We start from the raw sequence: 15,782 nt of genomic DNA on the forward strand, positions 1-15,782 counted from the left end.
GGCCGCGCGGTGGCGGGCGGCGCGGCGCGGCGACGTGGTCGTGCCGGGTTCACGTGTCCACCAGCCTTGCAAGTTCGGCGATCATTCGGCGTGGTTGCTTGCTTTGCTTGGACCCACAGAGACAGAGGACACTTGCAAATGGGTTGTGTGACGGCAGGTGAGTACGAAAAGATGAGGCGATTTGATTATTTTCTTTATATAAATTCAAATTTGAATGAAGGTCCGTCCTACACAGATTACAAAATGTGAGGGCGGAAATCAATGAATAAAAAGATATCTGTGTCTTTCCTATAGCCCCTTTTCTGCATGGAAACCACGAAGGAAAAAACTACAACAAAAATTTCTCATCAATTGACACTTGCCTAGAAACCTATCTATCATACATCATGAAGCACCAGCTGCAGTGCCACTTCCAGGCAGGTGGACTGAGAAAGGAGGCTAAAAATGGAAGACGTTTCGTCTCCAGTGTGCCGGTCCTCTTAATCTGCCTTACACATTCACACCATTTCCTGCAGCCCGGTTACTGGACTCCGACTGCCGTTGCATCATCATTTGGTTGACAGCAGCACGCCTACGGGACTCAGACTGCCATTGCATCAGTTGCAGCTTTCTCCAATGCTCATTCTGCTCCCTGTTCCCAATCACAGTTCAGTTTGATCCCGCAAGAACGAACGATGCATGATGCACGTCTGTGCTGATGTCGGTGCATTGTGATTGTGTTGTTACAGAGAGATGAGAAAAGGATCGGACCATACCTGCATCTGGGCATGTTGCATTGCGATTCTTTGCAAACTCTGGCATGGAATTGAATTAAGCTCCACACTTTCTTACACAGACGACAGCCTCCTGATGAACGTGTCTTGCACTGTGCTCCATGATGGAAGAGTGACTTCAGTTTTCGGCAGTTGGGATACTGGCAACCACCACGAGCTGGGCAGGATCCCGCGTGTGCCAAAAGTCGAAGCAATTTCTCTGTCTGCAGCATAAAAAAAATCATAATGTAGCTTAGTCAAGACAAAGTCATTCTGGGATTAATCAAGAGGTGTAGCTAAAGTAACATAGTTAAAGATTTCTACAAAATAAAAATGCATAGGCTGGCTACCCGCTAGCCCCAGCTATGTCAGTTTATCATAACCTGGGAAGATCCAATCAGGACCTAAGTTAGTTCCCATTGGTTAAGTTTATTGACAACAGAAAAGGAACCTCAACGTAAGAAACAAGAAAAGCTATCAGTTATGTCATGTACAAATGATAGCATATGCATGATTTATTCGTGACTAATAGATCTTAGAAATGTGAATGGCGGTATATGGAAGCAATCAAGTCTATAGTGATCACCGATGCTAAAACGGTCACTAAAAACAGATGAATTATGACAATGTAAGAAATAGAATACCGTTTCAACACTCTTCTTTTGGTGAGCATCCATGTCTGATCCTGCTGGGTGCTTAGTTAACTTGTGGACATGATTGGCCCCCTCATTGTGTTTGTAACAAGCAGCACACTCATCATAATCACATTCTTTGCACCGCCATCCTTGCCCAGTTCTGATATTGTTCTTGCAGATATCACATGTGGTAACGAAAGCTGGTTCAGTTGGATTATGAAGATGGTATAGTACCATCATTGAAGAATGCTTTGCACCGCGAAGGGTATCATATTGATAATGGTTTCCTTGACAGAGACTCAGGAATGCCTGCCTGGTGTCAAAAAATTCACTTTCTAAGAAGCCATCTCTGTCCTTGGTATCTTTCGGCACCCCATCAATTTCAACCTAAATGATGATATCAAGTAAAATAGTTAGTATTGTTGGCATTTTTTCTTTACATTTGTCCAATTAGTTAAAAGTTTTCGAGATGGGAATATATCAGGTGCAAACCAACCCTTTCATGCAAACCGTGCAAACTTCAATCTGAACCACCGGATCAACATCCAAGGGGCATGGGAGGATTGGATAATTTTACAACTAACCACCCACCACTAATCATACTTTTGCAAATCCCCAGTCTCACTCCCCCTACGCACCCCCTTAGATGTTGATCCGGTGGCCCAGGTTGAAGTTTGCACGGTTTGCATGAAGGGGTTGGTTTGCACCTGATATGTTCCCTTTCGAGATAACTTACAGGATGTAATATATGGAAATCAGTACTGTTACTCGGGTGCCTCTCCTTCCCTTCACGCTGTTCTTCTACATGATAACACCTGTAGCAGAAGACTCATTAGCTGTAACAAGATCAAAAGAAGAAAAAAGCCATGCAATAATTTATGTTGACATTTGAACTTATGCCATGTACAGACGATGATCATGCACATCTATTGCATAGAAGGGGAACATATCAGGTGCAAACCAACCCATCTATGCAAACAGTGCAAACTTTAATCTGGGCCACCGGATCCACATTCAAGGGGGAGTGGGAGGGGGATTTGCAAAAGTGTGATTAGGGCGGGCGGTGTAAAATTACCCATGTCCCTTGGATGTTGATCCGGTGGCCCAGATTGAAGTTTGCACGGTTTGCACGAAAGGGTTGGTTTTCACTTGATATGTTCCCGCATAGAAGTACTCAAATAATTGTACCACGTTATATTTTAAAATTTATCATACCACGTTATGACTTATGAAACAGATCAACTTACTTGTCACAGATATAAAAGCTTTTGCATTGATTGCAGAGCCAACGTCTTCCGGACACCATAGGGACACAGCAGTGATGGCAAGAATATTGCAAATGGACCATGATGAGATCTTCTTTCATTGGGTAAATGGCTTCTCCGAGCTGCACAGTATAAGTTGATGGTTAGGTTATGAGAGGACTGAAATAAAACTTGGTTAGGTTATGGAAAGAACATATACCTTTTGCATGAGCATAGCATCCTTCGAAGCATTCCCACTTAAATCAGTAAGACCAGCAAGTTTCAAAGTTCTTTTTGTGATATTCTTCTTTAACTTTCCCTTCTTCTGCATGTTTCTGTCATCTTCTGGTAGGCAAATTTGGTTGATTATATCTTCTGCAGCTCCAGGCCAATAATCACCATCAAAATATGGCAAGCGAGCTGCGGTCACTTTAGCCTTGCAGTCTGTCTTAGGGTTAAAAAAGTGCTCGTATAGATTGGTCAGCTCAACGACTATACCCTCATTAGTAGCTTTCCGAAGCATAGATAAGTACCTGCATGCAGAATAATAAATCATACCCCAAGAGGCGAAGACTTACAATTACAGATGTTATATTCATTAATCTATACTTCAGAACCTTATTACCAAGCAGAATGGTACAATGGGAACAAATGTTCATACCATTCTCGAAGTTTGTCGGACTTTGGTGTCTTCTGAATCTCTGGATGGCAATACATAATGTAATCTTCACCTTTGAAAGGTGGGCACGCCCATATGTAACAACTAGTGAAACCCCGCTGCTTACAATACTGGAGATAACCTATCTGTAACATATACACATGGAAAACTACAGTTAGACTGAAAAATGGGGCTGTAATCTGAGTTCATCCGTTCCCCTACTCTCTTTGGTTGACCCATACTTGTCATAGTGAATTACCAGAATTTCATGGTAGACAAACGTTCGTAAGGCTTCACCAGAAACAGTTTCAATCTCAGGTCTAAAGTATTTGACAGAATCAAGGTACGACAAATAAACCCGACGTTGGTTTGGGAATGCACATTCTGCTCCGAATTCTTGAACATACATGCCAAATAGGCATACTTCCACGCCTTCTATTCTCTGAAATAAAAGAATGGCCTGCACGAAAATTGGCAAAAACCAGATAAGGAGTCTTTGTTTACAAAAGTTTTCTTCCCCAAAAAGATGACAAAGAATAAACTGTAGTCATATGTGTTTTTTCACTTCACATAACCAGAGAACTCTTTTACCTTGGACCTGTAAGGAAACTCTGCTGGGTAATTCTCTTCTCGGAAAATCTCCAAAAAATGTGGTTTAACTTCCAGTTTCTTGTCCACTGATGAAACAACTCTGACGACAAGCCCCTCTGCTCCAGGAACCTAATAAGTAAGGGAAACATAAGTACAACAAACTAACTCTAGAATTTGTAGACCGAGAAACATGTGATCAATGCAAATTTCTTGAAGCTTTTTAGCAGCTCATTTAACTGTCAACTTGCATATAAAAGGAATATGCATGATTAGCCTGAACAGGAAATGCTATGGTGCAGTGTAGGAGGTTCTGAATGATGTGCAAAAGGAAGTCAGATACATCTACAAACTTTCATGTCGGCTATGTTACCCCTGTAACCAAGGAAACCTATACTCAAAAGTTGCACCTGCAGTAAATAAGAACATAACAAAACCAGTAATGCCAAAAAAGTCATAAATAAGAACCTAGCAGAACCCAAAAAAAAAAGAAAGTATATAGGCACAGATGCACATAACAAAATGGCCTCACAAATCCTTAGTACTTTATAAGATGATGAGATTCCAAATTGTAACCATAATGTAAATCTTGAAAAGATAGTTTTGTAGGCTTTACAAATTTGTAAAGTACTTTGAAAGGGCAAAACAGGAAGGAGTTATGTTAGTTATCTCCCGAATCAGCTTTTATTACCAACCTCATTGAAATTTTTCCCATATTTGTTGGCCCTGTTCTGTCTCTCCTCTTTGAGGCGTTGAAAAAGGCGCTCTTCAATATGATCACTAAGCACTGTCCTTGGCAGATCTTTTGCCCCAGGAACAGTATTCTGTGGTAAAGGCGTGCGCATGCCATGTTCTATCTCTTGAATATAACAACTATGGCAAATATATTCTGCATCTTTTTCTTCATCATTCCTTTTGGCATTAAAAAGAGCACAAATCTGGTGCTGCCAGCATTTACATTTGTCACATGCAACCCACTGTGGAGCCAATTGATTAGGTTAATTAGTATGCAAGGAAAGGAATGCATAACTATGAGGATACAGCCAGGAAAGAGGGAAACTGAAATGCTTACTGCTTCTTCAAGCTCATCATCGTTTCTTTTTTTTGCAAGTTTTGACTTGAGCAGTTGAATACTGTTAACCAAAATCGAGTCACTGCGAGACTCACTGTAACATGGTACACAAAAATAATAGGAACCACTTTCAGTGATAGAACCACTATAATATGGTGCATTCCGTTTTATCCGAGCACCACAAGAAGAACAATATTTAGGTGGAGGTTCAAAGAAAAGCTTTTCTACTTTGCAAAGCTGGCATGAGTTCAAGTTCTCGGAATGTCCTATTACTTGATTCTTTTCAGCTTTAGCCTTACTCTGTCAAAAATGAAGAAAAATTATTGCAAATAACTTCACAGTGCCATAAACACTCCTGCATATGCTTAAATTATGTATCGAACGAGAACAGTAAACATGAATCCAACCAGAAGATTTATTAATAAATCAGTAGATATATAGATTTTACAAATTCCAATGGTAACTGACCATGGATCAGGGTAAAAACTTTTGGCAGTGACCAGCTGGGTACTGAGGTATTAAAACATGATAGTTAAAAAAAATACTCAGGGCAAGAAAGCTAAGACTACCCTAAGCTTTCTGGATGCAAATTTAACTTTTCTAGCACATGGGCATTTCTTATCAACATCCAGATCCACTTCCAGCAATTTACAAATTTCTTAGCTGCTAACAATCAACATCTAGAGATTTTCATTTTGAAATTTCGCTAATGCTATTGCATGTTCAGCATTCTTCCCAAAAGACCTGATGCACGGTGCTCAAAACAGTAAAATGCTTCAAATTTTGTTTGTCTGCAAAAAAACCCAGGACATCAACTCCTTATTGTTTCCATATTCAAATTGTATTTTGAATTTTACAATTCAACCATCTGATTAAAAAACTATTTATGGCTGAGGAGAGGAAATTTTCTGTAACTGTTTTTTTATTATAATAATAGGTACACATGAAATAGTCATGAAACCAATACAGAACTCTTGAGTATTTATTATTTCCTAATTTTGAAAACTTAAAATAAGAAATCAAGGGAGCATGAATCTGAGCATTAACTAAGGAAAAATAATAGAGTATGTGATACCCCTTTTTATAGTCAAGAAGCATACCTGACCAACCCACTGTCTTAGACTATGAACATGTTCATATATTTGCTCTGGAGTGAACAATTCCATGAGTGAAATACCTTTTCTCTTAGTCTTCTCTATATTGGACATCATGGCATTTGTAGAGACATTTGCACTATCCTTAATATCTAGAACACTTTCATTTGTATCTTTGTTGGGCAGCCAATTTTCTTTCTCGACATGAGAATCTAGCTCATTTGAAACACCAGGAATCACATAACTATGAACTGCACTTGTTTTACCAATAGTACCAGACCCAATTATCTCTACCCTTTGCGGTGGTTGTATATCAATCTCAATGTTTTGCTCTTGTTTTGGGAATATCCTTCTATCCTGCCCAAGATGCTTAGGATGAGCCTGCCGCGACACAAAATCCTGGCATGATTGAGGAATATAGGCATCAGCACTATCAAACACATTAGGAGGCACAGGTTGCAACCTTAACCGCTTTGATATAGGTGCTTGATCATCAAAGGTTTCAGCTGCCACCATGTTGATGCCCATTCTGTCACCATGCACCCCATTGATACTCCTTTCAATTGTATTCTGCTTCCTTGTTTGATCACAATAGCGCCTCACACTTTCAACTGCTTCGCTACATATAAGACAATGCTTATTGACACAATTATTGTAGTGATAAATAGCCTCCTTTGATTGTTTACATTGACCATACAAGCAATCTCTTACTTGGCAGTCATGAGAATGCTTCAATATCTCCTGTGCATGAGCACAATCTTGTGATTTACAACCTCTAAGTGGACCTGGACAAAATTTTGCATGAATGAACATGATCAGCCACCGTGATTGTAGATAGCATTTATTTGTTGCCTGTTCAGATCCTTTTGTTGGAAGCTTGGGTAGTTTGTGATCAACCGGAGTCATAGTACAACCAGTATTGAGCCAATCAGGTGAAACATGTTGTTCTGCTGCATCTTGTGATATGGTTCTCTGAAACATACTATTCCTCAGTTCGGTATTTTTCACATGTGAAGATAATAACTGCTGAGAATCCGTGGTGACCTGAATGTTATTATGAGAAACATATTGTCGATACGTCTGGTTGCTTTTGTCTGAATACATTAATTCATTACATGGTAAAATTCCTTGATAAGATAGTTGCTCATCATGACAAGAGCCAAGCTCTGATTCCTTGACAAACTGGGAACAAGGATGATTAGGCTCAAAATAATTTTGCTGCTGATGTTGGTAAGGAAACTGTGATTTCCTAAAGTTCACCTTTTCTGTTTGATCCAATACCTCGGATTTTATAACATGTTTTGGTTGAAACAGTTGCTTGTTTGTCTGACCTGTAAGCAACGCTAACTCCGTTCTTGAAGTGGACATTATTTGTGCAGCATTCATGTTCTGGTTACCTGTAGGTGTTGAACTTGAAGAAACTGTGCCATAAAAATTCCCAGAAACACATGCTGATGCTGGGAAGAAAATAGCAAATTTAATTGTTTTGTAATGCTAAATGCCTGCAGTAGAGCACTAGTTTGCTAACTGATCGTAGAATGTAACAAGGTAACCCATGTGGAACTCATATAAACTGTATCAAAACATGTAGCAGTATCTCCAAGACTTCAGATAAAATTATTAACAACAAGACGAGTCTAGTACAGATCAAATAGAAGCTAAAAGATATATTTGGAAAAGTCAGAAACATCTTTTTCATTTTGCTCCCTAAATATGGAAAACACTGCAAAGACCAGCCATGGATATGATATAGATCGAGAATAAAATTTAAAGAATCTGCATTCTGCAGGACTTGCTGCAAACAATTAGTCCTATAATTACTAACCTATCCAAATTATAATGGCATAAATGATTAAACATTATAGCATAAGGGAGATATTGCCCATGAAAAAAATATAGCACACATACTTGGTGTTCCTTGTGGGAGATGACAAATGAATTCTTGCTGCATTGGTTTCTCCGGTGAATTTCCATAAAGAGGTAAATTCATAAATTCTTTTGCTGCTACAGTTCTGTATGGTAGCTGCATGTTCGGGTCAGGCAAACCCACATCACCATTGATTTGTGGATCTGACAAACCATATGGGGAGGAATCCTCCAATATTCTTGAATGTACTCCAGAACCGACATGGGTACCTAGATGCTGAATTGGATAGCTACTTTGGTTGATAGAAAATGGCATTGGTTTCTGCTCGTGCACTTGTTGTATGACATTCGACTCCCCATCGAGGTATCCAGCTCCATTTGGGTAAACAGGATTGGGAGGTAAAAACTGATGATGGCTAAATCCTGGAGCTGGAATCATATGAGCTACCTGTCGTTGCATACCCACTGGAAACATCGCTGACGAGTCTCTAATAGCCATGGAATTTTGTAGTACATTGATAGATGGATCCTGGTAGTCATTGGACACTGAACCTACAAGGAGAATATATAGTAAGTAGCTGCATATGAAGGAACCAACAAAAGGAGGATGAACACATTCATAAACGTTAACCATTTGTACTTTGAGAGATACTAGGTGTTGGAACCATTGTACCATAGCAGGAGGAAGTTGGTGTCTGATGCGACATTTGTTGACGCTGATGACCATGCTCGGAAAAGACCTTAACAGCATATTGCAAATGTGGCTCCATTGGTTCTTTCAGCATTGCATAGTAGTCAGCCTGCTCGTAGAATATTTTATTAAAAAAAAAGGAAATAAGCGCATGGTAGCAAAAAAATGGACACAAAATACTTAGAGCTGCTAATAATGAAAATGAAATTTGGAATATGGACGTTTTACCTTTGTTGAATGCTGTTTGTACAGAAATTTCTCTAACCTATCTGCAATTTTCTCAAGGCTTTGGCGGCTCTCAGCATACTTATTCACCTTTATAAGCCAATCAACTCTGGCAATGATAATTTGGCATTAATTAGCATCGTAGCTTACTCTTCTGGTTAAACACAACACCTTCCGGTTATTAGTAGTCCTTCTATTACCTCGATATGCCCTTCGACAACTAAGCAAAAATTACTACACAGAGCCAGTTGGGATATGACAAGGATGTAAAACTTACATATTCCGGTGCATGACGCTGCGCATTTTTAAGAACTGAGGATCCATGTCAAGGTGGCGCGAAGCAACTTGCAGAGGCTGGTGCTGGTGCTGCTGCAGCTCCCTGCCGCCACCTAAGTTCATCTGAACTGGCTGCCCCGACATCTGCCCAGGCACGTTCATGTTGCCACCAGAGTGGAGTCAATGTTTATATATATTAGGGTTTGGGGTTGCCGGTTTCGCACACAGCAGGAAGGGAAGACAAGGGTCGGGCATACCCGGCGAAGGGCGGCGGCGCTCGCCCAGTGGTCAAATGAAGGGCAGAGGGGAGGGAGAGGGGCGATCGGAACGGGATCGGAGGCGGCGGGAGCGCCGTCGCTGGTGCGCGGCGGCGTCGGACGAGGCGGCGCGCGTGCAAGTCGTGATCAGGGCCGCTTTCACCTGATGCGATCGGTCTCGAACGTGGATCACATCACAGGGGGATCGGTCGGCTCGGCTCTCTCGGGAGTATTAGAATGGAAAGCGTTTTTATTTTTATTTTTATTTCAAAAATAAAGCATCTTAATTTTATTCTGAAACAGACAATTTTAATTCTTAGCTTTGGAATTTTTTTTAAAAAATACACTAATATTTATATTTGTTGAATAAGTTTCATTAAATCTATGTGAAATGTATCTCAAGGGCGTATTTATTTAATATTGTGTATGTAATATATATATCTGCAAAAAATATATGTCATATATCTATATAATGGCTCCTTCCCTTGCATTTTTTATTTAAGATTTTTTTAAGGACAAACTGTGGGGAGTACCCCAAAGCACTTCGAATTTTGAATAAAAGAGAGAAATGTACATGAATACTTGCAAAGAAAAGGGGGGATATACTACAGGTCAGGTTACAAGATTGTCTCCATCCATTGACGGATTAAAATTCTGCTATCCTCCCTGAATCACCAGGGATTGGAGAGTTAACTGGTTCTTAAAGTTTCTTAGCCAAATATGCAATGTTTTTTTTATTTGAGCTTGTAAATGAGGTAGGGAACTCGTGTACCCGGTGAGGAGCGAATCCAGCCAACATATGAAAGAAGGGGCTTATCTCCCTTCTGTTTTCTTCCTTCTCCTTCTTCATTCTTTCTTCTCAAAAATTGGAAGATGTTATCCATCCATCTTTTGGGGAGATATGGAGCTTAAACTCCCTAACCGTGGAAGGAGAGACAAGTAGATTTCTTTGAATACCTCTATCAGTAAAATAAAAAGGAGGCAATACACGCTTTGCAGTTTGCACAGGTGGATGCATACGGAAGATATCATGCCCCCTTGAAGCTTGAAGATGTTGCACAAAGATGTTGCAGAAGCATAGCTTGAAGATATATGGAACGGCACAGCCTTTACTACAATCTAGCTATTATTACAGTTTGATGTAACATCACAGTTTTCATCACGATTAAGGGAGAGTGTTGAAATATATAATGCAAACTTCTAGAAGGTTCTATAAAAATAAGGATAAACCATGGCATAATTTTGTTCACCATGACAAGGTTCTAGAATGTTCCACAAGAATCATAAGAAGACATGAAGCTTGGATATTTTCTTGTCATGGTAAAATTTAGAATTTTCTAGAAATAGATATTTGTAGGGAACTTAGATATTTGTAGGAAACTTAGATATTTGTAGGGAACTTCCTAGAGTGTGGCATGTGTCACTCATCCAAGAGGGTATGTGTGCCTCTATAAGGAGGGTGCCACCCCTTGCCATGCCATACTACTCCACTCCATCCCACACATCCAAGGGCATGGTAGAAGTGAGCATAGGTAGAGTGTGCTAGGTGTGTGTTCCTTTGTTGCTCCAATAAGGTAAGCGTCTTTATAAGTGTTAGTCTCCTGGTTAAGCTTAGCACTTAGTGTATAAGTCGTGATCCATCGAAGGTTGGCTCTGCCACCCGGTATCACAAAAGGGTCTGTGCTTCATCGAAGGTTGGCTCTGCCACCCGGAAGCTAGCTTCATCTGTTGGTAGGCTCTACCTCCCGGAAGCAAAAGGCGGCTCTGCCGTCAAAAGGACCCGGTACACTAAGTAACTAGAAGGTGACCGACTCTGAAGTGAGTTGGTGTAGATCCTCAACTTAGTAGGGCCACCTCAATTTCCAACAATCACTAAAATAAAATTTATGTTGCAATTAAACTAGTAATATAAAATAATACTAACGTTATACGAGGTATTACGTAACTACTAGGTAAACTAGTTTATACTCTTGCCTTGTGTTAGTACATTCGTTCCCTCCAGTAACCAGCATACGCATGCTTGCACCTACGACAAAAATCATCTCGTCTCTTTCCATAGAAGCCTCTCGAGTCACCGTACCATGTCATAATTCCCAGACAATCATGACAGCGCCTACCTCATTTGCCATAACTTCATCATTCCCTGGAAGCCACAGAGTACCCGCACCATTGACCTTGAAATGACCCGTCATGGCAGCACCCACCTCACTATAAATCGGGGTCGCCACGCACAGTGCCGGCCGAGATTTTTTCCGCCGAACCGCCTCACCCGCTCGCTCTCGCTCGCGCACGCGCGACACGCCGGCCTCACAACGGGACTGCGCACTGCCGCCAGCACCACGCCGTGCCGCCCACCCCACGTCCCCACCTCGCCCACGCCGCTGCAGCGCCCTTACCGGCTTTGCCGCCTCGGCGCTCGCGCCTTCAGTGCTGCCACTATTCGCGTTGACGACGAGCTGCCGCAGCCCACGCCGTCGCCCGTCCCCGCACGACGCCGCTGCTGCTCTCCTCGCCTATAAAAGGAGCAAGGCTGTGACGAGCCCCGTCACCAGCCCAAGCACACCGAGCCGCTTCGCTCCGCAAGCTGAACCACTCCTCCCGAGCCCAGCTCACTCACGAGACGAAGCTCCAACAATTGGCCCTCTTCCTCGAGCTGTTCCGCGCCAAGGTGAGATGGCAGGCAGCTCCCCCGACCATTAACTCCACAACACTAATAAAGGCCAAAACACCCACCAGGCCGTGAGCACTTAATCCAACATATTCTACCAATCAATACTGTAAACTCAATATCTCCTTCATATCAACTCCTTTTCACATAACTCTTTTTCCTTAACTCTCCTCAAATCATATACTATCTATTCCTCCTATTTTCATCTCCATTTGAGCTTATTTTATTGCTTGCTTGTGTTTGTTCGCCGGTTGTGCCGTTTTCGCCCGTAGATCACGGAGTGACCGAGGAGGAGCCTGCCAAGGAGCCTGAAAACCCGTACCACGAGCAGGAAGCCGCCGCCGCCGACGCGTACGCAAGCGAAGGCAAGTTTCATCGATCCCTACATGAGCGGATGCATCCATGTGAGGATGTTTAGCTGTAGCCTGGGTCTAGGATCGATTACATATACCAGTCCTTGAGTGATTGAGTGTGCTCATGCATGCATCTGAGTAGTCATGCATATCCAGAGCTGAGAATAGGATATGAAGGGATCTGGCTGAGACCAGGGCAGTTGGGTATGCTGGAGCCGGCGCTACCGTGGTGGTAGACTGGCAGGTGAGTGCTACCGTGGTGGTAGCCTCGAGTTGACATGTTGAGGGATGGTTGCTGACCTGGTGAACCATAAGGACCGAGTTGTTTTGACATGTCACCTAGCTTACTTTAGTACGACCACAGGTTCCGATATGGGCCGGACTTAGCCTAATCCCACTGGTTAGCCTGACGGTCGCAGGGATGGTTTACGGGTATAGACCATTGGGGTTAGGGCCCAAGGGTTTGTGCGGCCGGGCTGGGGCGTGACCACGGCTGGGTGTCGGCTATGTCGGTTGTCCGTTCGGGCAGCTGAGCGTGTGGGTACAGTGTACAACCTCTGCAGAGTGTATAATCCATTCGAATGGTCCGTGCCCACGGTATGGGCAGGCTACGGTGTGGTCCTGACAACTAGTGAGCTACCTACTGTGGGTTGTGTCAGGAAGAGTTGCATACCATTAGTTGCATTGCTAATGCATTGTGCTCAATGTGCGTCGTGCATGTCATTTCCCCTCCCGTAGGGCGAGGTGGAGCTTGCTGAGTACTTTTGTACTCACCCCTGTTGATTTTTCTCCAGAGGATCCTGACTTTGTGCCAGAAGACTATGAGTAGATCGTGTCTGCACCCAAGCTGATCGAGTGGAGCCGTGATGGATGAAGAGCTAGTCCTGCATGTCGCTATGCTAGTTGTTATCCTATGGTTGTTCTGTGTAGCTTTGTGTTGTCACTTTACCCATCGTGTACATGTTAAATAAAGCTCTGTATGACTCTGGACTCCACTTGATGTAACATGTATTATGCCGAAGACCTTATTCGATAATTAATACATGGTTTAGCCTTGATCTTCGGGTCGGGGCGCTTCAGGTGGTATCATAGCCATGCTTGGCTGTAGGACGCGAACCGGTAGTGAACGATGACCGTAGGAGCCCTAGGATGGTCAATCCTTGAAACCCTATTACTCCTTAAAACTTATTATGCTAACCCTACCTTTGTAAGTCAGATGGCGGATGACTGGACCACCACCTACTGCATCAACGAAGATGGATTTCCCAGGGTGCTTTATGCTGCCACGGTGCGACTTGGTATTCCGGAACGACCGGAGTATGTGGGTCGCGAGTTCATGGAGCATGGCACCGAAAGCTGTGAGATCACTATCCATATTGGCGCCAGTGATAAGTACTTGGAGATGCAACCCTGGAGCGTCACCGCCACTAGAGCCCGTATGCCTGACACCATTCAACTTGCAGCTCGCAAGGCGTTGCGGTACCTGTGCCAGATGTTTGAATGGCACTTGGGTTCCACCCCCATGAAGTACTTTCCCCCGCTGGATCAAAACCGTCCTGCTTGGGCTGCGAGGATCCGCAACCTAGAGAGCCCCGCAGGGACAGAGAAGAACCCCACAATTGTCGTTATGTCTGGCTATTTGCTTAGCCTCGACGATTTGTGCGACCAACTGCATCAGCGTGTGAGAGATTTAATCCAGCGTGCTGAGGGAGTGGAGTCCCATTGGCGTAGGGTTAAAATTCCCGTAGCCCAGGCAGAAGCCCGAGCAGCCGAAGCTGAAAGCCGCCTTGACGTGGCCGAAGAGAACCTTAGGGAGCAAGCAGATCGCCACAGTCAGCTCCTTAGGGGTGTCTACCTAGTGGACCATGCCAAGCGCAAGGAACGCCATCCCAGGACTGCCGCAGAGCCGCCAATCCTAGAGGGAATCCCGCTGTGTTCCTCGTCCCAACCACGCAGGAGGATTTGTGAATCAGTGCCGCCCACGCCTCCCGCGTCTCCCCGAGATCCCGGAAACAGTGACCCCGAAGACCGTGTTGTAGGGTTCAGTAGTCGAGTCGTCCCGTCTGACCCTTAATAGTCGAGCCGCGTTATTGTAATCCGTCATGTCATGTATCCTTGCTTGTTTGAATGAATGCTTGTGTGGTGCTTGAATGATTCGTTTGTGTTGTGTGCTATTATATATATACAAATCTACCCCAGCAATATACTAGGGGAGTCACCTAATCTTGCCCTCCTTGACCGTAGATGTCCCGTCATTCGAGCCGAGTCCAGGGACTCCATGCTCAGGAAGACGGTGACGAGGTCAACCCGAGAAACCAAGCCCCTCTGAATGTAGCCCCAGAAGCACCAGAAAATGGACACCTACCGCCGCCACCTCCCCGTGCCCCGGCACCCATTGATCTGGCAGCCATATTACAGCAGCAGAACCAACTCCTCCAAGTTCTTGTGACCACTCTCACAGCCCAAGCTCAAGGCAATTCTGGCAACAATAGACCTGCAATGCATCATAATGGCAATGGCAGTAGAATTGCAGATTTCAACCGCTTGCTGCCACCTAAGTTTGGAGGATCTGATAACCCTATTGAGGTAGATGATTGGCTGCGAGAGATTGAAATGAAGCTCGAAGTGGTCCATGCAGATGACACAGACAAAGTTTTGCTCGCAGTACAGTAGTTAAGGGGACCAGCCCTTGCTTGGTGGCAGAGTTACCGGGAAATAAATGAAAACGCTAATGAGATGGTATGGGCTGACTTTGTCAAGATCTTCAGAGAACATCACATTCCCAGCAGTGTTATGAAGCTCAAGAGGGAGTCAGAAGTAGCTTCGTCAAGGTGGTATGACTGTGACAGAGTATCTTCATAAGTTCACAGAGTTGTCTCGTTATGCATCAGAAGATATCAATGATGACGAGAAGAAACAAGAAGCTTTTCTTGGTGGGCTTAACCTTGAAATCAGGACCTTGGTTGAAGTCACCACCCACATTAATTTTAATGCTATGGTCAACAGGACTATCACCACTGAGAGAAACAGGAAGGCGGAACTCAGTGAGCGCAAACGTCGGTTTGAAAGCAAGAAACCCCAGCAGTTGGAGAAGTTTCAGAGGACCCAGTATCCGGCTCACTCAGGCCCGAGGAGCCAGGGTGCCTTTTCATTTCAAAGTGCACCCCGGTTCTTTCCAGAAGCCAGCCCAATCAGCTCCTGTTATGAAGACCCAGAATACCTTACGCACCCAACCATCAGGTGGAAGTCAGGTGACCAATGTGAAGACTTGTTTCCACTGTCGCGAAGCCGGACACTACAAGGCCAACTGTCCGTATCTCAATCAGCCCGTCCCTTCTATTTTCTCCAACTCTGTTCAAGGACTAAAGCAGCCGACTGGAGCCAACCGTACAACACCAGCTAA

The 15,782-nt window shown here is 43.6% G+C and overlaps 1 protein-coding gene across 2 annotated transcripts; it reads right to left on the reverse strand.

Annotated features, from left to right (window-relative positions):
• Positions 1 to 174: 174 nt before the first annotated feature.
• LOC120704416 (probable histone acetyltransferase HAC-like 1) lies at positions 175 to 9,278 on the reverse strand. Of its 2 annotated transcripts, XM_039988791.1 has the most exons (16): positions 9,103 to 9,278; positions 8,829 to 8,934; positions 8,583 to 8,709; positions 7,952 to 8,461; positions 6,050 to 7,500; positions 4,950 to 5,249; positions 4,573 to 4,854; positions 3,881 to 4,009; positions 3,549 to 3,749; positions 3,293 to 3,435; positions 2,852 to 3,164; positions 2,635 to 2,774; positions 2,124 to 2,202; positions 1,397 to 1,774; positions 756 to 976; positions 175 to 631 (listed from the first exon to the last, which is right to left on the reverse strand). In XM_039988791.1, the coding sequence occupies exons 1-16, from the start codon at positions 9,261 to 9,263 to the stop codon at positions 490 to 492; spliced, it is 4,683 nt and encodes a 1,560-aa protein (XP_039844725.1). In that variant the 5' UTR covers positions 9,264 to 9,278; the 3' UTR covers positions 175 to 489. The 2 variants fall into 2 exon arrangements, with proteins under 2 accessions (XP_039844725.1, XP_039844727.1); XM_039988793.1 differs by lacking the exon at positions 3,881 to 4,009.
• Positions 9,279 to 15,782: the final 6,504 nt, after the last annotated feature.

Source organism: Panicum virgatum, chromosome 4K (assembly GCF_016808335.1).
Source record: "Panicum virgatum strain AP13 chromosome 4K, P.virgatum_v5, whole genome shotgun sequence".
Classification (NCBI taxonomy): Eukaryota; Viridiplantae; Streptophyta; class Magnoliopsida; order Poales; family Poaceae; genus Panicum; species Panicum virgatum.

Coding starts and splice junctions, on each gene's coding strand:
- LOC120704416 (XM_039988791.1), bottom strand. CDS start 9,263: ATGAACGTGCCTGGGCAGATGTCGGGGCAGCCAGTTCAGATGAACTTA. Junction 8,462..8,582: donor ACCAACTTCCTCCTGCTATG/GTACAATGGTTC, acceptor TTCTCCTTGTAG/GTTCAGTGTCCAATGACTAC. Junction 977..1,396: donor AAAAGAAGAGTGTTGAAACG/GTATTCTATTTC, acceptor TTTATGCTGCAG/ACAGAGAAATTGCTTCGACT.